At 37.7% G+C, this 23,494-nt stretch overlaps 1 protein-coding gene across 3 annotated transcripts in view; it reads left to right on the plus strand.

Moving 5' to 3' along the window:
- RASGEF1B (RasGEF domain family member 1B) overlaps window positions 1-23,494 on the plus strand; it is a 50,488-nt gene that overhangs the window by 23,998 nt on the left and 2,996 nt on the right. For all 3 annotated transcript variants that reach the window (XM_004383104.3, XM_023737598.1, XM_023737597.1), the window contains exons 5-13: window positions 6,846-7,058; window positions 7,939-8,013; window positions 9,425-9,520; window positions 9,633-9,735; window positions 12,868-12,947; window positions 14,182-14,277; window positions 19,488-19,583; window positions 20,361-20,484; window positions 21,856-21,928. In XM_004383104.3, the coding sequence (XP_004383161.1) occupies window positions 6,846-7,058; window positions 7,939-8,013; window positions 9,425-9,520; window positions 9,633-9,735; window positions 12,868-12,947; window positions 14,182-14,277; window positions 19,488-19,583; window positions 20,361-20,484; window positions 21,856-21,928 (956 nt within the window). The remainder of the gene's footprint in view (window positions 1-6,845; window positions 7,059-7,938; window positions 8,014-9,424; window positions 9,521-9,632; window positions 9,736-12,867; window positions 12,948-14,181; window positions 14,278-19,487; window positions 19,584-20,360; window positions 20,485-21,855; window positions 21,929-23,494) is intronic.

Genomic DNA, 23,494 nt, shown 5'->3' on the forward strand with positions numbered 1-23,494 from the left:
TGCAGGGCAGGTTCCAGTCGGCCATGCCTGTGCTGCTTGGTGGTGTGATGTTAAGCGTATAGTGCAGGTAGGCAGGATGTAGCGGGGAGATCGTTATATGTGGAGCTAAGATGTATATGGGAGAGAGGAGAGAGGAATGGGAGTCAAAAACATACAAACAAAAAAGAATGCTAGGGGAGCTTGCCATTGGAGTGGAGAGATGAGAGACTATAAAATGGAGAAAAACAAAAAGGGGAAGAGGAAGAAAAAAAAGAAAAGAAAAGAATGAATAAAGAAAAATTAGAAAGGGAAAAGAACACCAAATTTCCCAGGGATCCTACTGGTGTGGCTATGAGGTCTGGGGAAGTTATTCTCGGGTGTTGCAGTACAGCCTGGCTAGAAGGCGTAGAGATTTACAGTGCCAGGTATTCAGGGAACAGAAAGAGAAGGAAGATAATAGAGAGATGAGAAACTGAGTAATGAAGAAAGACAAAAAGGTAAAAAGAGTGAACAGAAAACAAAACAAATTAAAAAAATAAGAAAAAGAAAAGCCCCCAAAAAAACAGAAAAAAGAAAAAAAACCAACGAAAAAATAAATGCCCTCAGGGATCCCTCTGCACGTCTCTGCAAGCCGAGGGTGTAGGTTCCAAGCCCCGCCGCACCGCCTGGCCAGAACAGTTTCCCAACTGAAGAAAAGGAAAAGAAAACCAACAAACAAACAAAAGCCCGGGGATCCCACCAGCATGGCAGCCCAGACTGGGAAGCAGCTGCAGACTTGAACGGAGCTCTGCAGCCCCTCAGGAAGAAGCAAAGATGGTGTACGGAGCCAGGTATTTGAGCGAAAGGAGGGGAAGGTGGTGAGAGTTAAGGAAGAAATCAAAAGAAGCAGAAAAAAACACCACCAGCAGCCAACAAATGGCACTCAGAGAGCCGGCCCGTTTGGGTGGGTGGAATCCGAGCAGCCGGTGCTTCCCGGACAAGAGATTGTGGCCACGGGAAGCAGAGGAGGCCGAGTGGGGGTGAAAAGGGGTAGGTCGCGGGAAAGCATATATCTCAAATTACCGGTTGTTTTGTCTCCCGCTGGAAGCTCTGTGAAACTGGTTTGCTGGTCTCCGATAGGAGTCCAAGATGGCAGATCCGTGCTGCGTTAGCTGATAGGGGACCTCTGCATGAATCTCTCCTTGTTCTCCATTCTCTGTCAGTTTTCTCACTCCATTCGGTGCTTGGCTGAGTTCTTTATCTCTTCTTTTGATGTTTTAGGGTTTCAGGATTGTTGTTTTCTCTCTTCTGTTTAGTTTTTCGGATCTTTGCTGTGGAGGGATGGCGTGGTGCTTCTGCCTGGAGCACCCTTTTGCCGGAAGTCCGCTAATGTCCTTTTTAGCTTTAAAAATGTGTGATAAATGCTTTTCCTTAGTTCTTTGCTTGACAGTCTTTTTGTCTGTGATGTGCTTAAGTGTCTTTCTTCCAAGAGTCCTTTTCTTACCATCCCAACCAGATCATACCCCCCCATTAGTGGCTTTCACCACTAGTACCTTATTTCTCTCACAGTACTCTGTAGTTAGTAATTATTTGCTTGTTTATTGTGTGTTTCCCCCGCTAGACTCGTGCTACACTTTCTCTGCTCATCATAGAATCCCTAACTTGTAGCTCAATGCTTAATGTTTAATAGGCACTCAGCAATGTCTTAATGGATGAATGAATGAATAAATGAACAAATGAACAAACTAATGAATCGATTGCTGGAATAGGAGAAAATGATTCCCCTCCACTGAAAGGAGTATGGGTTGGAGGTGGGACTTGTTGCTTCTTGTCTGGGAATTTGGGGATTTTTTTTTGTGGGGGCAGTCAGTGAATCCAGATGTGGTGTATATATAATTTAGTCTGGTTCTTCTGCATTGGCTAGAGCAGTTCTCCATAATTTGGCTTAATATGTTTTCCCCCTGGGGATTTGCCCAAAATGAAGTGGTTTATTAGGGCTTGCCTGCAAGAAACATAAAATGAAACTAATGATTGAATTACATGACAAATGCCTGTAGTGGGTAGAATGCAATCTTCTCTTCCTTACAGGGCTGGTCTTTATAATAAGAACTTCTGTCTTTATTTGCCAGGTAATTACCGTCACGGGCATTTGAAGTTATAAAAAAGAATAAGTACATATTTAGCAATTCATGACTCAGTGAGGAAGCATGCTTAACAACACGAAGCTTGGTTTCTGTAATGGAATCAAATGTCAGCAAGAGATTTAAAGAGGTCACACATTCTCCAGCACACACATAGACACACACATACACACACAGAGTAGTTCTTTGTTATTCGAATAGCTTTCCCCCTATACCCTGTTGGGTACTTTTTCCTCTGATATTTTCCTGCTTTGTTTTGCTCACTAGCAACATCTTTGGAGTTGAGTCCTTAAGGGTATGTATTCCTCTGCCTCCTCTCAAAAAAAAAAGCATTTGTAATGTGCAGAAGGAGGAGTCCCTGGGAGGAGCAAAGGGTTTAAGCACTTGACTGCTAGCTGAAAGGTTGGCAGTTCGAACCCACCCAGAGGCACCTTGGGAGAAAGACCTGTTGATCTGCTTCTGAAAGGTCACAGCCTTGAAAACTCTATGGAGCAGTTCTACTCTGCACACATGGGGTCTCCATGAGTTGGAAAGGACTTGATGGCAACTAACAACAACATCACCAACACCAAAGTGCAGACTAAAAATCTTACCGGATATGCTCGATGTTCTGTAGAGCGTTAGTTCTACGCTTTGCTGCATATTAGAATCACCTGGGGAGTATTTACATACTGCTGCCTAGGCTGTGGAGCCCTGGTGGCGCATTGATTAAGAGCTCAGCTGCTAACCAAAAAGGTCAGCAGTTTGAGTCCACCAGCTGCTGCTTGGAAACCCTGTGGGGCAGTTCTACTCTGTGTTATAGGGTTGCTATAAGTTGGAATTGACAGCAACGGGTTTGGTTTCTTTTTGGACCTAGACTGCACCCCAGACCAGTTAAATCAGAATGAGAGGTACAGGCTGTTGCCAGTGCTTATTTAGCTGCTTTTGTGCTTGTTGCTTCTCAGCTAGTACCCTCAGGTGGTGACCTGCAGAGAAGTGGGAATTTCTGACAAAAGTGTTTTCCTTGGTAATCCTGTGAAGGGGGATGGTGCATGATGTAGGAATGATAACATGCTTGGAAGCACTGCTGAAATGTAGGGTAATGGATGAGGTTTTGAAATGAGTTGTTTGTGGCTTTTTTGAGTGGAAAGAACTTTCTTACATGCATTAATGAAGAAATCCCATTTGATGGGAAAGTCTTTTAAAAATGGTTTAAATAGCCACGATGGTGCAGTGTCTTTTCTTTTTTTAGTATGCAAGAATTCATGGACTACTTTGAGTCCTTTAATTTTCATCTGCATATTTATAAAAGCTTATAAGGGAGGTATTTGCCCAAATAAATGGTTTTAAAAAGCATTTGGGTAGTTTAAGTATCAAGCATCATAGATATAGATGATCTGACATTAAATAATATGATTGCATTACTGTGGACAAGAGAGTGGCCTGAGAAACTGGAACATATTCTGAGTACCTATGCTCCTGTAGGACTTATCACCCACAGACCTCATTACCCATTATACAAACCTACTCCTCCTCTACAGCATGGGAATTTTAATGCCAGTGACCTTGTATATTTCCATTCATTCTCATTGTTTAAAAACAAAATTAAAGATAATTTACACAAAGCAAAGGGCACTCAAAACTTCCGTCAATCTTGCTTCCTTCTCAAGAGGAACAGTAGTTGTTAGTTTTGTGTGTATCCTTCCAGAGCTGCTTCTCAGTGTATATGTGTTTATGCGCATATACTTACTTCCATAGAAGTAGTATGTATAGGTTATAATGTGTACGTATTTACCAGTTGTTCTTCATTCCTTTTTTTTTTTTTCCTTAGTCATTAAAATGTCCTAGAAGCTTTCCTATGTCAGTGCAGATAGCTGAATCTTCTTTCAGCTGTTGCACAGTAGTCTGATATATGGTTGGGTCATTGGTGTATGATTTGGCCATGTTTTTTGTTTTTTGTTTTTTTTCCTTTTTAAAAACTATTTTATTGGAAACAAGTAAAATTTCTATCAGAAAATTCAGAAATTTTCTCAGAAAGACTTATTCTAGAAGATAATTCCCTTATCCATGTCAAATAATGTTTAGAAAAGTTGTAAGATAATGACAGAAGTGGATTGCTTTTGTAAATAGGCCTCAATAGCTGTGAACTACAACTTTATAAAATGTACTTTTTACTCTGGATGGTAATATGCTGTAACTAAAGTACCTCCAAAAAAGTGTTTATTATGAGTACACTGGGAAATATTTGCATAATTTTTAGAACTAGTATCTAACTCTCATGTATACATTTATTGGGGATAAGGGACTAAAAAAAGTATTTTAAGTTTATGGATTTTTAATATAACTCAAAAGTTCTGAAAGTAGAAGGAGTGGGAGAATAAGGGCGAGTGATTTTAAATAGCCCTCAACTTGACTTTGAACAGCTTGAAATTCCAAAAAGATATTTTCCTTGAGTGACAAGTATATTACCAAATATATAACATCTTCTAAACTGATAATCTTAATGCTGTATGGAAGATATGGTTTCCAAGGTTCAACTTTTTTAAACACTTAAGCATTTCATTAGTGATTTTACAGTGGTCTATGAATTTAGAGGGGAATAAAATGTCCAGTGGACCAGTTTAAAGTACTCAGTGGAGTATACAGACAAGTAGAGAGGAAGAAAAGAAGGCTGAGTATGTTTTTCCTGAACTGACTATGGGAGAATTAACCATTTCCAGAAGATGTTGTAAATTTCCTCAGCTTAAGTTTGCAAATGTCTGTTCATTTGGCTTTTCATAACATGCTCTGGTAAACTAAATTGCCCTTGTAAAAAAAAATAGATTTTTTTAATACTTGTGTATTTCTTATACTTGGTAAGATGCCATTTAATTTTCAGATGACTAATCTCAGAAAATGATGCTGTAGTACCTCTTAAAGAGCTGATTAGGGAGTGAAAAACATAAACATAAGCCTTTCCACATATTCTGTCTTGTCAGTTGTTCTTTGGTGGCTTGCATGTTACCACGATGCTGGAAGCAGTGCCATCAGTATTTTAAATACCAGCAGGGTCACCCATGATGGACAGATTTCAGCAGTTTTCAGACTAAGATAGACTGAGAAGAAAGGCCTGGTGATCTACTTCCAAAAAGTAGCCAAATGAAAACTTCTTGAATCATGACAGAATATTGTCCAATATAGTGCTAGAAGATGAGCCCCTTAGGTTAGAAGGTACTCAAAATACACAGTGACTGAAACAATGTGTTTGTGCATACCAACAATCCTAAAGGTGGTGTAGGACTAGGCAACATTTTGCTCTGTTTTATGTTGGGTCGCCGTGTGTCAGAGCTGATTTAGCAACAACTAATGACAATAAATTCACTGAGTCTGCCTTCCTTTGGAGCTGTTGACCTAAGGACTGCATTGTCATTGAATCAGCCTGAATCACCCTGTTTGCTGTTCTGTGATATGGGCATCACCATTTACCTAGAACGAGATTTGTAGTTTGTCAATTTCTGGCTAGTAAGGAAAGAATAAAATAACTCCATAACCTATATCATGGTAACTATAGCCTAGGAATTGATTGATTTTGAAGTTGTTTCTTTGACTTAGAAGTGGTTTAAAAGGCAAGAGGTTGACATTTGTCTATAGTACATGCCATGCTTTTTAAACTAGTCTGTCTTAAGTGTTGTGGTAATAGCATAATAAAGTAATAAACAACGTGGCAGCTGGTAATAGCATTACTGGAACAATTGCCATGTGGAAGAGTTTGATTGGAAATATTAGTGTTGACTCATGAACTCAAAAGAAATGGACATGAGACAAATGGAGGTCAGGTACCAAAATGAATAACTGCTGTTTCTTTATGGCAGTGCATGATAGAGTGGACATCAGGAAAGTGGTTAGGTGGTGCGTGGGAAGTAAAGGTATATCTCAGTCAGGTAGCCGTCCATGTCCTTAGACTAATGAGATTGGCAGTTGCAGGAATGGGGAAATCAAGAAGGTATTCCTAAAGATAAAACCTTAGGAAAAGAATGCTCTGTCTTGCTATCAATGCATTTTAATCCACCAAAAGTAAAATTTAGTTATACAGGCAGTCCCTGGATTATGAGTGAGTTCCCATTCCTAAATCTGCCTTTAAGTCAAATTTGCATGTAAGTTGGAACAGTTAGGTACAGTTTGTATCGAATGTCAGTTAGTCAAATATTTGTCTTAGTATTTGGTATATAGTGTACCTTTCTATTCCTAAAAAAAATTAAGAAACACTTCTAAATACACTAAAACATCTTTAATATGATAATACAGTAATAATGTAATAATAGTATTTTGATGCACATCACAAAGTAGCGCCCATTTGTTATTATAAACCATTGTACGTATCTCGAATTTTTAATGTAATAGGCTTTTCGAGAGTTGGTTCATAACTACAGGTTATCGGTAAGCTGGACGTTCATAACCTGGGGACTGCCTGTATATGGTTCTCATTATACTGGATTCCCTTAGTAAAACCAAACCAAATCCATTGCTGTTGACTCAATTTTGACTCACGGCGACCTATAGATTCCCTCAATAGCTAATCTAAAACATCATTGTAATGTTTTCATGACCAAACCTGAGTTGTACCTTCTCTTTTAAACTGTTAGTGCTAGGCTGAATCCTCCTATAACTGCCCTGAACCAAGGCAGTTCTCTTACATTAAAGTAAAATAGTTTGGGGCATAGTCTTCGAGTCTGCATAGTGGTGTGACATACAGAGCTAGACTATAATCCTTTGCTTATGTCCTGGCAGACATATCGGAAGAATGTCCAACAGATAATCCAGTGTCTCATCCGCAAGCTTGCTACTCTTAGCCAGTACGAGGAAGTCCTGGCAAAAATCAGTGCCACATCCACAGATCGACTCACGGTTCTCAAGACCAAGCCACAGTCCATACAACGGGACATCATTACTGTCTGCAGTGACCCTTACACGTTGGCCCAGCAGCTGACTCACATAGAGCTGGTAAGGCCGTTATCATTCTTACCCTTTACAACCACATATATGGTTTGTTTTGGCAACCAAACAATGTAGTTGTCAGCAATAATGTCACAGGGAGAGGTTAGAATGATCCAAATGGGAAATAATCTACAAAATAGTTGGAACATGTTTTTAGATATTTGAATATAATGCTGCTGATGTTCTGAGAATTCACTTGAAAAGAAATACTAAGCAAGACTACAGAAAGACCTCAACAGCAAAGAGTTTATTGACGTTCCTCATCTTCCTCCTCAAATCACATTATTCCCTAAACCAGTTGCTGTCAAGTCCATTTCCACTTGTGTGTCAGAGTAGAACTGTACTTCATAGGAAGTATATCTCCAGGCCTTTCTTCCACAGTGCCTCTGGGTGGACTTGAACCTCAAACCTTTTGGTTAGCAGCTGAGCATTTAACTACTTTCACCACTCAGGGACTCTTATTATTCCCTAAATCAAAAAAAAAAAAAACAAAAAACAAAAAAAACAAAAACCCGTTGCAGTTGAGTCGATTCCGACTCTTAGCAACCCTATAGGTCAGAGTAGTACCACCCCATAGGGTTTCCAAGGAGCGGCTGGTAGATTGGAACTGCTAAGTTTTTGGTTAGCAGCCAAACTCTTAACCATTGTGCCACCAGGGCTCCATATTATTCCCTAACCCACTCAGTATTTCAGTATCTTTTGAAGCATGACCAAAGCAGAAAATTGCCTCTGTTCAGATCTTTCTTGAAGGTAATAGAAGTATTTGGGGTTAATGGCTTATTTTATAAGCTACATGAAAAATAGAGGTGCCAGAAGTCAGTAGAGGAAATTGTCCATTTCTTCTAATTCTCCTTAACACTGTTGATCTGCTGGGTTTGTGTTTCAGGAGAGGCTCAATTATATTGGGCCAGAAGAATTTGTTCAAGCATTTGTGCAGAAGGACCCTTTGGACAATGACAAGGTAAAGTCCATCAGTCTACCTGGAGGTCAGCCCTGGAAGCAGAAATGGAATTCCTTAATCTGTAATAGTAAGCATGAGAGACAAAAGTCAAAACTGTTCTGTTTTAGGTGTTAAAATAAAAAGTGTTTTGGTTTTTTTTTTTTTTTTTAACTGTGCCTGATTCATAGCAGTTGTATAATATTCTTACCCTATCGCCAACTTTTAGCCTCTCCTTCCTCCTTATTGGGAAATTTAATAAGCCCTTTATAGCAAGTAGATGCATGTATTTGTGGTGATGAAGGTAGAAGATAAAAGAATAATAGTTTTAGCAGATTAAGTCAGGAGGAAAATATAAGAAAAGGCTCTGCTCATGATTCAGCAGTAGCAGGGGCAGTAAGACAGGAAGTACATCCAGCTTGCTGAGCAAGGGTCTTTACTGCTTTGCTTCTTACTTTAAGGTAAATCCCTTATGACAGCTTTATTGCCTGGGTGAAGCCCACACATAAAGAAAATAATACAGGCTACAGACTATAATATCAGTGTGCATGCATAAGAAATCTTTTTTTTTTTTTTCCCCAATGACTTCTAGAAGCATTTTGAATTGTTAGGCAAAGACTGCTTCACCCACTGATGAAAGGCCCCCTCTGAGAGTAGGGGCAACAGCTGTCTTCCGGCCTTAGAACAGTTTCCTGCAATACAGGAAGTAAAGAATACATTTTGCAATAGAAGACTAGTAGAGGGTTTTTTTTTGTTTTTTTTTTTTTTTTTTTTTTTTTTTTTGGGAAGGAAGGAAAGAGGGGTGTGCTTAACCTGTCCAAGCCTGGCCTTGAACTCCAAGATGAGGTTAAGCTCTTTTGCTTTTGAACAATGTGTCACTCACCCTACTAAAGTCCATGATGGTGTAGACATTCATTTGTCTATGTTGGAAGATATTTGGTTTCCTGTTACATGATGCTAGAAAATTTTGTCCTAAGACCTAATTTCAGGAGAAAATTTCCTAGTCCCCTGCACACTTAGTCCTCCTTGCTGTGATGACAGCAATTGGTGTTCTTATTCCATTGATCAGTCAAGATTGTTTTTAAGAGCTGACAAAAATCCTTTAGCCCAGACTCGTTTGGATTGTGTTTCTGAGGACAGAGCAGTCCTACCCAGAGTAAGTTAGCTTCCTGAGAGGGAAGGGCAGCTTTACAATTGTGTCAGAGTGTATTTCTAGACCTCAGGGCTTTCACTGGACTATACTAAGAGATTCTGCTGCTTCTGTAAGGAGAGATGAGAATGTCAGTGGCTCTTGCTCTTTTCTCTTCTTCTTTTTTTTGGTCCTAGGAAGGTTTTCTAACCCAGAAACTGAGAATAAAGTCATATATCTGACAAAATGAGAGCCCAATATATTCTTTTTTCTCCAGCTCATCTGTTCACTTTGCTTTATCTATAGACTTGCTACAGTGACCGAAAGAAAACACGAAACTTAGAAGCTTATGTCGAATGGTTTAACCGCCTCAGCTATTTAGTTGCTACAGAAATCTGCATGGTGAGAAAATTAATTTTCTCTGTCTCTTATCTCACTATACTATTTTTCCATACTTTGTAACTATTGGGCCTATATGCTGGATAACTGCCGTCTATTGTCTTTCCCTGCACAGCCTGTAAAGAAGAAACACCGAGCAAGAATGATTGAGTATTTCATTGACGTAGCTCGGGAGTGTTTTAATATTGGCAATTTTAACTCGTTGATGGCAATAATCTGTGAGTATTTTCCAGAGGATAGGTGTGCTTTATAGATTCTCGGAAATGTAGCCAGTGTAACTTTGCAAAGTAGTGTAGTTTTGTTCATGAAAAATGTACGTTTTAATCCTGAATTATTTCAGAACATTCAAAATGGTTTAAATAGCCCCAGTGGTGCAAGTATGTCTGATATTTTTTTTAGAGTGCAAGAATTTATAGAATACTTTTAGTTCACCTGAATATTTATAAAAGGTTATAAGTGAGGCATGTGTCTAAATAAACAATTTTGTAAAGTGTTTGGGTAGTTTGTGTATCAAGCATCATAGAGATAGATGATCTGAGACTAAATAATATGATTGCATCACTATGGATGAGAATGGCCTGGGAAATTAGAACATTTTCTGACTGCCTACGCTTCTATAGTACTTATCACCAGCAGACCTTACTACCCATTATACAAACCTGCTCCACCTCTACAGCGTGGGAATTTTAATGCCAGTAACCCTGTTTCTTTCCATTCATTTTATAAGTATTGTACATGGGGTGACAGTATGTCTTGGTTTTCCCAGCTTCTACCTGTTGTCTTGCCATAATTAGTAATAGTGACTCTTTCATTTAAAAAAATCCTAGTTTATGTGACCAGTTACATGGTTGTCCTTCACATTGCAGGTACTCAGTAATCATTTGAATAAAGTCAGAGTTAATTTAAAGCCTGAGAAGCCACCAAATTTAATTCAGTAATCTTGCCCCTGATAAATCCCCTCTCTCATCAATTCTTTTTTCCATATCATTTCTCATTTGTTTCCCTCATAAGAATGCTGGCTAAGTTTTAGCTCTGTTTATCTGGCTCACTCCTTGAAAATAGTGAACAGGAAGGTCCTCTAAATGAGGGGCCCGAAAGGTCCACAATCTAGGTAATATAATATTACTTAATTTGCTTCTTACACTGTTAACAAAATGTCCAGACAAAACACAGCCTTGGAGAAAATATTGTAATGTATATAGCTGACAAAGAACTTGTATCTAGAAATATATAAAGAATCCTACAAATCAATACCACCACCCGTCCATCAGTTTGTCCTACTGTGGTAGCTTGCGTGTTGCTACACTGCTGAAGCTGTGCCACCAATATTTCACGTAACAGCAAGGTCGCCCATGGTGGACAGGATTCCACAGAGTTTCCAGACTAGGAAGAAAGGTCTTGCAATCTACTTTCAAAAATTAGCCAATGAAAACTCTATGGCTCACAACACAATATTGTCCAGTATAGTGATAGAAGATGAGTCCCCTAGGTTGGAAGGCACTCAGAATACACAGTGAGCGCAACAAAGGAATCAGGCAGACCAGTGATCATGAAAATGGTGCAGGACTGGGCAATGTTGCGTTCTCTTGTACGTGGAGTTACTGTAAATTGGTGCTGACTTGACAATAGTTAACAACAACAACAACAAATCAATAATAAAAAGACAAATAATCTAATGAAAAAATGGACAAAAGACTTAAACAAACATTAAAAAAAGAACTGCAAATGAATAATAAGTATATTAAAAGGTGCCCCACATCATTATTCAGTAGGGAAATGTGAATTAAAACCACAGTGAAATACCGTCTAACACATTGGAATGACTGAAATGAAAAGACCATGTATTGGTGAGAATGTAGAGCAAGTGGAACACTCATACATTACTGATGAGAGTTTACAATGGTACTACTACTTTGGAAAATTGTTTGGCAGATTGTATTAAAGTTAAGTATATATTTGCCCTATTACCCAGATATTCCACACCTAGGTATTCATCTGATAGAAATGCAAACATATGTCAAGACTTTTTATAAGCAAGAATGTTATAAGCAGCTTTTTTCATAATAGCCAAAAACTGGAAACAACCCAGATGCCATTTAAGGGTGAATGGCTAAACAAATTGGTGGTGTATTCATACCATGAAACACTATTCAGAAATAAAAATGAACCACTGATATATATCAATAACATGAATGAACAAAATCATATTGAAGAAAGGTGCCAGACATGAAAAATATATATACAGTATGATTCCATTTATATTAAGTTCTAGAATAGACAAAACTAATCTGTGGTAATAGGCAACCACTGTTGTAACTTTTATGGGTGGTGAGGACTGACTAGAAGAGGGAGCAGGGGAGCTTTCTAGGGTGACTAAATGTTCTGTATCTTGATTAGAGTGGTGATCCACAGGTTAATACATTTGTCAAAATTCCTCTAACATCCGTGTGTTGCCCTGCATGTACATTTACGTCAATTAAATAAAAAAAGAATCTTCTTACACTAGTTCCTAAAATACGAATGTTTGTGCATGGACTTAATATATGGAATTATTTAGGCTGATGTGGACTCTTTTTCTGTATGAACAATATATTAGCATTTTTCCAAGCAGCCATGGTACGTAAAGCATCATTTAGGGAGGCAGCGCAGCGTGTTGGAATGAATGTAGGTTTTAGAGTCAGATCGGTATGAGCTACCATCTCTGCTACTTGTTAACTGGATGACCTTGGGAAAATTTCTTACTCCTGGAACTTCAGCTTATTTCTGTAGGAATAGAGGGTATATGAGATAATATATGGAAATGTCAAGTTCTAGGTCAAACTACAATGTGGGAGCCAAATCCCACCCACTACCTGTTTTTAATGACCAGCGACCTAAGACTGGTTATTATATTTTTAAATGATTAAAAAAAAATCCAAAACAGAAGACTATTTCATGGTAAATGAACATAATATAAAATTCAAATTTCAGTGTCCATAAATAAAGTTTTATTGGAACATAGCCATTTATTGTTTATGTAGTATCCATAGCTGTTCTCATGCTACAATACTTGTGTAGTTGTGACACAGACTGTATGGCCCCCCACAGCGCCTAAGATATGTACTGTCTGGCCCTTTAAAGACAGTTCTCCAACCCCTGCTCAAAGTAAATGGAAGCAGTTATGTTATTTGCAGGCTTAGGGGGAATTTGCAAGAAAAAATTTCAAAATTAGAGTTTATAACTTACTATTAATTAGCAGAAATCTTATTTACACTTAACAGTGAAGACCTTATAAGAGTATAAGTTGGAATGGCTATTCTATTTCTCTATTCAACCTTCTTTTTCCTTCCTCTTTCATTTTATCTGGGAAGCTGGCATGAATATGAGCCCAGTCTCTCGACTAAAGAAAACTTGGGCCAAAGTGAAGACTGCGAAGTTTGACATTCTTGAGGTATGCAAAACTCACACTTTGCTGTTAAGTAACATTTTACACTGGAATGTGGAGTTCCCATATGTAATCTTGCCCATTGATGAGACAGGACTACAGAGGGAAAAGCCTGTCTATTCTTGCAGACCCAGAAAAAGAAGAGGTGGATTAGAATTGGAGAGGGAAATAAATCAGGTTGTGGACTAGTCATTTTATAGACAGGTTTCCATTTTGAGGTTCATCAACTGGAGAAACCATGACCTGTCAATCACATCACATTGCATGCCAGGATAGAATTTGGGTTGTGAACAATTGAGAATTTTCCTTCACTGGGGACCTGCTAGCTTCATTTATCTACAGTGTCCCTGGGGAGGAGTTCCCCATCCCCCAGAGAAATGTTCACTTACCATCCTTTCAACACACTTAGCCAACCTGCACAAAAAGACCTTCTACTGTATCTCTGAGGTAGTAAGAATTGGGCAAAAAGCATTGTGTTTGAGTCGTATTCATCTCAGTACTGTATTTTTTCGCAAATAACGTGCCCATGTAAATAACATGCCCACATATGTAGCACTTAGCATAGTGCACTTACAAAAACAGTGGAGGTGGGTAGTTTTGCGCGATTGGCAAAAAAACGTAATGTGCGCATTATTTGTGTAAAAATACGATACTACCTTGCTGTGCTGGTATTTTCAATCTGTTATCTTTGGAGATAAGAAAAGGCTCCTTCCCAAGTTTTCCCCCAAATTAGGAATTATGATTAGATGTATTATGTGATGCTTTATTCATATTGTCTAATTTCATTTCTCTTTTGCAAGATAGTATGCTCTAATTATTTGTGAATGATTTGTTACCACGTACAAAGAGCAAGTTCTCTACAAAGTGTTGTATCATTGTGCATGGTTAACTGTCAACTGGCCCACTGACCTTTAAATGAAACTAGTAAATTTTTCTAATGCTGATGTTTGACTGTTTTCAGTTTTGGGTCTAATTCAACAGTAGCCTGCAAGGAATTTAGTCTAAGTTTAACATTACTGAAATTGATACCAGCGTATGTAAATAAACCAAAGCTCGAAACAAAACCTTTGTATTCTAATGTGTTTCGTGTGTATATGTGTATATGAAAGAGATAAATGATACTCCTAATGAGTTCTCTAACTTATTTTTTAAATTTTTATGTATAGTTAAAAGTGTCATCATGTAAAGTTCCTGCACATGAGAATTAAATAGTTCATCCTCTTCTCTCTTTTGTCTACAGCATCAGATGGACCCTTCAAGCAATTTCTATAATTACCGAACAGCTCTTCGTGGGGCAGCACAAAGGTCTTTAACTGCTCATAGTAGTAGAGAGAAGGTAGGTCCTTAAGCAGTGATATTCATGATAGAGTTGGCATGTTTTGCTCTGCAGGAGACAGCACTGTGGACCACTACACTGAGCTGCTTTTCCTCTTCACATTTAAGGAAGTTGGTATAACGTAGAAATTTTATCACTTGCCACATAGGGGAGGAGTGTGCCAAAGGAAATTTGGCCATCTTTCTCTCCCTTGAAAAGGAAGAAGTGACCTGGTGTAGAACTTTGCAAATGTATGTTACCATGCTATTATTGCATTAGTTAAATGATTATTTTGTAGTGCGTCTGAGTTGTATTTCAAGCAATAATTAAATCATATGTTGAGATGACTAATAGCATTAGAGAGTAATTGACTGCATAGAAAATAGACATTTAAGCTCTGCACAAGGTAGCTGACTTGATGTAACCTTTTCTCTTAAAGGAATTAACTTACCTCCCATGGTTAAGTCTTCTATTTTCAGAAAGTAGGTTAGTTGCTGTAGCATTAAGCCTGCTGTTACTAATTGGATATGTGGGTGGCATTAAAAGTGGAGGGATGATGTCTGAGAAATTAATGACCCTTACTCTATTTACCCCACCTTTAAACAATTTAATATTTCCCTGAATCTATCATCATCTTAATTCTGAGGGTCTTTTCTTGGCACTTTTCAGTGTCATGTCTTCTTATAGAGGAAGAATAATAAGTTGTTTCAACATTTGAAGATCATGTTATTTGAGAAATTAATACCTGGCTATGGTAAATGGGCTAATGAAGGTTGGTTGATGGACACTATTATATTTTAGATTTTGTTCCTATTTTAATTTAAACTGTATCTTCAACAAACAAACAAAAGTGAGGATGAAAATCAGTACAGGACATCTCAATCATACCCTCCACCTCCCAAAAAAAGCTTCAATCTTAATTATCTTTAATGAAGATCTAAAATAAAAACAAACACAAAAAGAAGTCCCAGCTTTTAAACATATTAAGCCAGTTCTCAAGAAAATAACGATAGTATCTGATAGTGTTTGAGAGGTATTGTAAATACACTTTTTTTTTTTTTTTTTTGGTAATAAAGAAACTTACCACAGGGTCTGAGAAGGAGGGAATGAGGCAAAAATAACCATCTTGCTATAGCCCAACAGAGTTTACCAGCTTTTAAATTTTACTTGCCAAATTTTAGTACTCCTGTGACTAGATTGAGGAAAGATGTAATCTGAGGGTCTTTTTAAGCTTCAGAAAACCAGCACATACGTGAGGAGATCCCAGCACCCTTGGTGTGAGGTTATTTTGGAGGCTGTACATGTCATCTGGTTCACCTCTCTGTGTTGGGTGCAAGGACCTCTCTGCATGGCCTTCAGTGAGCATTTGCTCCAGCAAGGAGGCCATAGATTCAGATCTGTCGTTAGGGAGCTGCTATTACTTTGGCCCAAGTAATTCTGAAGTCCAATCCTCCCAGAAAGGCTTACTGAATATTGTGCTTGTGGGAATGTAACATCCTTTTCTAGAAAAAGTCCCAAGTAGTTACCCATTACATCATGTAATAAATTCTGACTCCTTTAGTTATTTTTTAAAATGCTTCTATGTGAGTATATATGAATTGTATTCTGTAGTTCATAAAACAAATGAAATCATCACCATTTTAGAAAACTCCGCTATTTTATTTTTCACAATTGGTCCCAAAGGCCAAGAATGAAAACATTTATGGACAAAATCCATCTTTTCAAAAAAATTAGAGTTCTTTTTTCTTTTTTGAGGCAAGGGGAGGGGGCACTCTCTTTATTCTAAAGTAATTTTCTATTTTAAAATCTTCCTGGCAGCATAACGAGAGCAATAGAATCTTTGATATTCTTTCAGATCCCAAGTGTATGTGTCAAAGCAGCACATGCCTAAGTTCCATGTTGTAGAGCAAATCACATCTGTCTTCCACACAGGAACCCTTAAAGTATCTTTAAATGGCTTTTTTTTCCTCTGGGGGTGCCTTGTATCTCCCAAGTTTTCAACCATTCCTCATTATGATTACATGCTTTTAAATCCTTTTGCCATTTTGAGTCTATTCTTATGCTCTCATTCCTGCTCATTAGCATTTATCTCTATACGTAGAATTAATAATACCTTTGAGGTACAGTTTCCAAGTCTCTGAAATAAGAATAATTTGAAAAGGAATTGGAAAACATTAATACTTGAAAAGCTTTCCCACTAAAGACATTATCTAAGGCCTTCTAGCAGCCAAACTTTTACCCTGCCCTACTAATAAACCCACTGCCATCGAGTCGATTCTGACTCCTGACAACCCAATAGGACAGAGTAGAACTGCCCTATAGGTTTTCCAAGGCTGTAATCTTTATGGAAGCAGACTGCCATATCTGCTGGTGGGTTTGAACTGCCGACCTTTCAGTTAGCAGCCTAGCGTGTAACCACTGTGCCACGAGGGCTTCATCTGCCTAGTAACCTGTACGTTTCACCTTAGCTCATGGAAATCCAAAGTCCTTAAAGTTGTCTGATTTTTGCTATGGTAAATTTGTATAGTGGCTATAGATCTGAAGCAAATTACCCACAAGTAAATGAGAAGCTGAATCCTGTGAGACTTCTTTTTTGGATCTGAGCGTAAGGAACAGCAGTGCGGTATCCTAAGTGAGATTAATTATACATCTTTTCCCTTGAAGGAGTGATTCAGACCTTAATACAGCATCTTGCCAGGCACCCATGAGTACAGAAATCACATAATGTATAGCCCTTGCCACCCAGAGCTTATAATCCAGTTAGAGGTACATGACATAACCTTGTGAATAGTTTAAATATCCATATGAGACAGTAAATGAATAGCACCAAGGAATCTCACAGACCAGCATACAGAATAGAACACAGAAATAAAGCTCTTGCTTAAAAGCTGTTACAGAGTACAAATATTACATCTTGATTATAATTTTGTCCCTATTTCTAGGGGCTGCCTTATGCTGTTTCCTTATCTTTTCAGTGCATCAGTAATATGTGTCCCCTTGTGTGGAGCCCATTCATTTTTGGGAGTGCTTATTTGAGATCAAATCTGTTTTACTTAATTCTGATCACAACTCATTGAGGTAGTTACTGCTGTTCCTATTTTAAGGTGAGGAAACTAGGCATTCTGAGTATGTTAGGCTTATGGCAGTGGTCTGCAAACTTTTTCTGTAAAGGGCCAGATAGTAAATAGTTTAGGTTTTGTGGGCAATACAGTCTCTCTTAGAACTTCTCAACTGAGACGTAGTAGCACAAAAGCAGACATAGGCAATGTGTATATGAATAAGCGTGGCCCTATTCTAATAAAGCTCTGTGACTAATTTGAATTTCATATAATTTTCATGCATCGTGAAACATTACTCTTGATTTTTTCTAGCCACTTAAAAATGTAAAACCATTCTTATCTAACAAGCCTTACAGAAAATAGACAGTGGGCCCAAGTTGGCCCAAGGCCTTAGTTGCCAACTCCTGGCTATACCCCAGTAAATCATGGAGCCAGATATATATATATATATATATATATATTTTAATAATTTATTTTTATTATTGAAAATATATACAGTAAAACATATACTAATTCAACAATTTCTACATCTACAATTCAGTGACATTGATTACATTCTTCAAGTTGTGCAACCATTCTCACCCTCTTTTTCCGAATTATTCATCCCCTGTTAACATAAATTCACTGTCCCCTAAGCTTCCTATCTAACCTTTCAAGTTGCTGTTGTCAGTTTGATCCCACATAGTTCTTTAAAAGTGCATAATGGTGGGGCCATATTTTAAACTGCTGTCTGACAGATTCTGCCACCCAGCATTTTCCTCTCACATATGGTCTTTCAAAGAGGCGAGGTTCAGGTGTACTTTCGAGGTTCAGGTGTACTTTAATGATTTTTACTAAAGCTGTTTATTTCTGCAGTAGTAGAGAAATATCCAGTAAGATTTGAAGAAGAAGATACAAAGAAAATGAGATCTTTACTATTTCAGCTTTAGAGACACTTCCAGTGACAACAGCAAATGACTAGAAGTATATTCAAGTAGCTTGCCAAAAATGAAGGTTCTGTTCGGTTATTTTCAGAGATCAGTGAAACAAAAAATGATCAGAACTTTTGTTTTGAATGACTTTAGAGGAAAATCTGAATTTCTCCCTAGAAGTGAATTGATATTTAATATTTTCGTGTGTGAGCCAAAAAACATTTTTCAGGCCTCCCATTCATTTAGTATAAACATACTGCATGAGTCATAAGCTTTGGAAAAGTTAAAACCTAATCTTGGAGAAACAAGACAGACCCCCAATTTGTGTTTGATGCATTATTTGCATTGTGGCAAATTTAGAATCTTTAAAAACATGTTGGCATTTGAGAGAAAGTGGAAGTTACTATATCTGAGCTTTGTTCTTTGTTCATTATGGGCTTAGAAAGATTTAGGGTAATTTCTTAGAGCTCATTACTTTAGGTTATTTAATTAAATATCACCTCATCAAACCAAAGATTTGAGGCAGGAAACTGTTACTAAAAAAGGTTCATTGTTTCTTAAGCAACCATTAATTTTAATTTACACGTTTATATTCCTCCTTCACTTGGGGACACATCTCACAACACATTGTGCAAGGTTCTTCTGAGGTGATTCCCATGAGAACACGTGCTAACTTGTTAGGTTTACTCAGTATGAAGTTTGCCACAACTATTGCCTAAAACCCCGAGCTCTCCCATTACATTGAGCAATGTACTCAAGGATGAAATAAAAGTATCATCTAAAAAGAAAAAAGTTCATCTGAAATGTAAAAATCTAAGTAATGTAGTAATATCGATGGGTCATCTTAAAATCTTAGTACCTGCAGTGATAGGTATTTTGTTAATATTTTGCTGTAAACAAGAGTTGCTAAATGGATAATGAACTCTTTTGGATATTTTTCCTTTCATTATAGCTAGAACATACAGATCTTATTGTGTACTGTTGCATTGTGAAAAATAGGGAAAACACTGACCCATCCACCACCCCCACCACCCATTTATTTGTCTTTGGTATGTTTTAGTTTCTAACAGCATGTGCATCTTAAACAAAATTTCTAAAGGGAAGAAATTGCTGACATGTGAGGTAAATAAAACACCAAATCTTAATTCATTGAGGACTTTCATGAAATCCAGAATTAATGTTGTCTATTAGTCTCTTATTGTTGGATGAGAAGTTAAATGTTTATTTGCCTGAGCAAACCAGAATCTTTTGTTTTCTCTAGATTGTGATACCCTTCTTCAGTCTCTTAATCAAAGATATTTATTTCCTCAATGAAGGCTGTGCCAACCGCCTTCCAAATGGCCATGTCAATTTTGAGGTAAGTGTGGATAACGTAGGATACAGAATAGAGTACAGGGAGGAACAGCTTCTTCAGCATCACATCCACTGCCAGGCACCCAAAGCTCACCCCAATTTTGAAGCTACAGAACCAAGTTTTCTCTTTCCCAACGAATTTGTCAGAGTTCCTGGGTGGTACACATGGTTAAGTGCTTGACTACAAGCAAAAAGGTTGACAATTTGAACCCACTAAGAGGTGCCTCAGAAGACAGGCCTGGCGATCTGCTTCCAAAAGGTTACAGCCTTGAAAACCCTATTGAATAGTTCTGTGCTGTAACATGTGGGGTTGCCATGAGTCAGAACTGACTCAACAAAAACAAGAACTAAACCAACAACAGATTTTTAAGAAATTTATTATACCAAGTGGAATAGATTACCTACATTATTGTTATTGTTGTTTGGAGGAACTGATTGAATTTTTACTAAATCAAAAAAAATGAAGCCCGTTGCTGTCATTCCGACTCATAGCAACCCTATAGGACAGAGTAGAACTGCCCCCATAAGGTTTCCAAGGAGTGGCTGGTGGATTCGAACTGTCAACCTTTTGGTTAGCAGCCTTAGCTCACCGTAGCTCATAACCACTACACCACCACGGCTCCAGATTTTTACCTATACCTAGCAAATACAGTCTTTGTAAAGTTAAGAAAATTATATAACTCAGAAGATTAGAAACCAGAGGGAAACATGTTAAATGGAGCTGTCTCAATTTTTGATGACTGCCTTTAAATTCCTTTCTTTTTTGTTAATTGTTTCCCAGAAATTTTGGGAACTGGCCAAGCAAGTGAGTGAATTCATGACATGGAAACAAGTAGAGTGTCCATTTGAGAGGGATCGGAAGATCTTACAGTACCTGCTCACAGTACCAGTCTTCAGTGAAGATGGTGAGTAGGCCCTTCATTTGGAGCGGCCTTATCTACCCTGTAGTTAGGAAATTAGTGTGTAAGTGTTTGTTGTATAGTATAAGGTGTGTCCTTTGACCTCCTCCATCTTAAGAGTTTTCCATGGCACAAAAAATCTTACGATTTGTCCTGAAAATATTGAATCAGGCACCCACTTAAAATTCACTTATAAACAGTATCTTTCTGTGTTTAAAGATTCTTTATAATACCAAATCTTCAGAGCCTTGGGTACAAATGGAAAGCTACTGAAGGAATTTTTTTTTCCCCCCTCATTTGGGCTTGCTTCAGTGGAGACACAGGTGTTTTATGGTATGTTGGTATTCAAGGCAATTTGGGGGGAAAAATAAGTTTATTGCTACCCCTAACCATTTGGAAAAGTAGTGGAAAGTTAAAATATTAGGGAATTTCAGGCAGAAAAGTGATTGAATATGTACAGAAAAAAATTCACCTTCAGAGAGTTAGAGTTGGTAGAATACTTGTGGATTCATTACAGTGATTTGTTATATTCTAATAGTATAAGAATCTGTAGCACCTATTGACCAACGATTTCCCATAGTAGATTGGTAATGATCATAATGAATGAAGCACATTTTGAATTGTCAGTGAAAGATTTAAGCACACCAGGTTTTACATGTGAATGTCTGTTAACGTGTTTTAATTTTTGGGAAATTAGCAGTTTATGCATATATTCATTTTATACCAGTGCAAATGTTTGCCACGACTCCTGTTTACTGAACAGAACAAATAGTGAAGAGCTCATTGTACTTCCCAATTCGAGACTCCATTTACCAATGACGTTTGATTCTTACTAATAATAGTACCCGTTCTGGAGGGGATTCGATCATTTTTTACCTCAACAGATTGGATTAGTGACAAGCTTTTTAATCTTTGGGTGAAGATTCCTTCTGATATAAAACGAAAGAGAAAATATTAGAAGGATGGGAAACTGGCCTGGAAAACCTGGCTTTTTACCTATGAGGAGTTTTTAAAAGCTAAGGATACCAGGGAAGGATCCTCTTCCAGCCACCCCTTTGTAAAGGACATAAATCTGTGTGTATGATAGTGTCATGCAGCTTGCGTTTATAAGCCTTTTTGCCTGATTAATTATCTCTTTGCTAATTAAAGTTCCTTTTTGGCCTGGAGGCCATTGGGTTTTGTTGTAATGGTCAGTCAGAAGCAAAGTACCATCTTGTATTCTTAATTACACTATGAATCTTCTGTCATCCCTTGCTATAAAAGGGTGTGTTTTGCTGTCGGGTTTGGTTCAAGTTGAACAGAGGGATAAATGGTGGTAGATAACATATTGGGAAGAGGCTTCAGTGTTAATGCACTCTTACTTTTCATTGATTATAGCTCTTTACTTGGCTTCCTATGAGAGTGAAGGACCTGAAAATCATATAGAGAAAGACAGATGGAAGTCTTTAAGGTGAGTCTCATTGCTGCTTACATCTAAACATGTTGGTCTCATTTGAAGAAAGCCGCACACTTTCTGTGGGATGTCCCTGCCTGCCTAGCCCAAGTCCTCTTTGCCTTATGTCCTGTTAACCGAATTCTCATAGAATTCTCATTGCCACCATTCAGTTTTAAAGACTTTCAGTTTTTTCTTTTTACTGGTTTACATACAGTGACTGTAGTTTTCCACTCTTTCTCTCTCTCCCATTATTTTGTGGAATGAGGAACTGAATAACCTTTTATAGTAAAAAAGAGCACCTCTAGCTTTCCTTATCTAGAAGATCAGAAGTTCAGATCCCATTTCTGAATAGTTCTTCTAACTCTAAAATTTTGTTTGGCCTAAGATAAAAGATACTCAAGTACCACCTAGTTCAATAAAGTTGCATATGTCACTTACCTACTGGATCTTAGTCTCTTCTTTGGTTTGAGAGAGAATTGGGACTTTCAGCCTAATCCTGAGTGTTTTAAATTTTTATTCTATTAGAGTCTTTAAACAAGACTACTCTGAGAATATGTACCTTTTTAGACCAGAGTTGACAAGAAAACTTTCCCTTCTTCATTTTGTGACCTCGGAGTAGAACTCAGAGTCATTTGGGAGCCTTCATTATACTGCATATTAGAAAAGTTTCATGAAACAAGATATCCAAGATAAACTTAGTTTTGTCTCATTTTGTCTGTTTCAAAGGAAAACTTAGAGCTGCTTCTTTGTACCTCTCCTTGAGGAGGGATGAGCTACAAAAGCATTGGAATTACTATCCTTAGAACAATTCATGGTGACAGGTTAAGGACTGCAGGTGTTTCTTGTACTCCCTACACAGACATAAAGAAGGTATGGCCGATGGCCCAGAATCATGAGGATATAACAGTCCTGCAGGGCTGATGCCCAGTTTTATTTTCATGAAAATTTGTGCCTGCCAATGCGCATTTAAATTAAAATTCTGTATTATTTTGTTTTTGTATTAAAGGATATTTACTGCAGTCTTTAATATTATTTATGTGTAAGGCATGAGCCTAGAATATACATCTTGTTGGATAAAAGATTTGGGAATTAATCCTTTCGGTTCTTTTTAAGATGAATTTTGCCTTCCATACTTCTCTTTTTAATCTCCCCTTTCTCTTTTTTAAAAACATTAAGTTTGGTATGATCTCTAGGTACAGCTTAGCTATTGTTACTTTTCTTCAAGTTTTTTTTTTTTAATTGGTAAATAAATTGGGTATGGATAAATGATACCTGATATCCGTATTGTCTGTGGAATCCAGACAGATTGAAATTGTCCAAACCTACCTACAATTTGTTTCTGGTTGTTATTCTTTTATGCCATATTCCTATTGATTATTGGTTAGGCTGGAAGGGTTTGTAAGTCAATGATTTGTTAGTAAGAGGTGAAGACTAAATTGTTTAGTCTCTTTCCATGTCTCTAGGTACAACAACGCTTAATCAGTTGGTTGAAATGTGACAACATAATTTATTGGAGATTTTAGAAATACGAGCTGAAAAAGAGAGTGTACTGCCTTAAATTCAGACACAAATCACCCTCAA

The sequence above is a fragment of the Trichechus manatus genome, unplaced genomic scaffold (assembly GCF_000243295.1).
Source record: "Trichechus manatus latirostris isolate Lorelei unplaced genomic scaffold, TriManLat1.0 scaffold00105, whole genome shotgun sequence".
Lineage (NCBI taxonomy): Eukaryota > Metazoa > Chordata > Mammalia > Sirenia > Trichechidae > Trichechus > Trichechus manatus.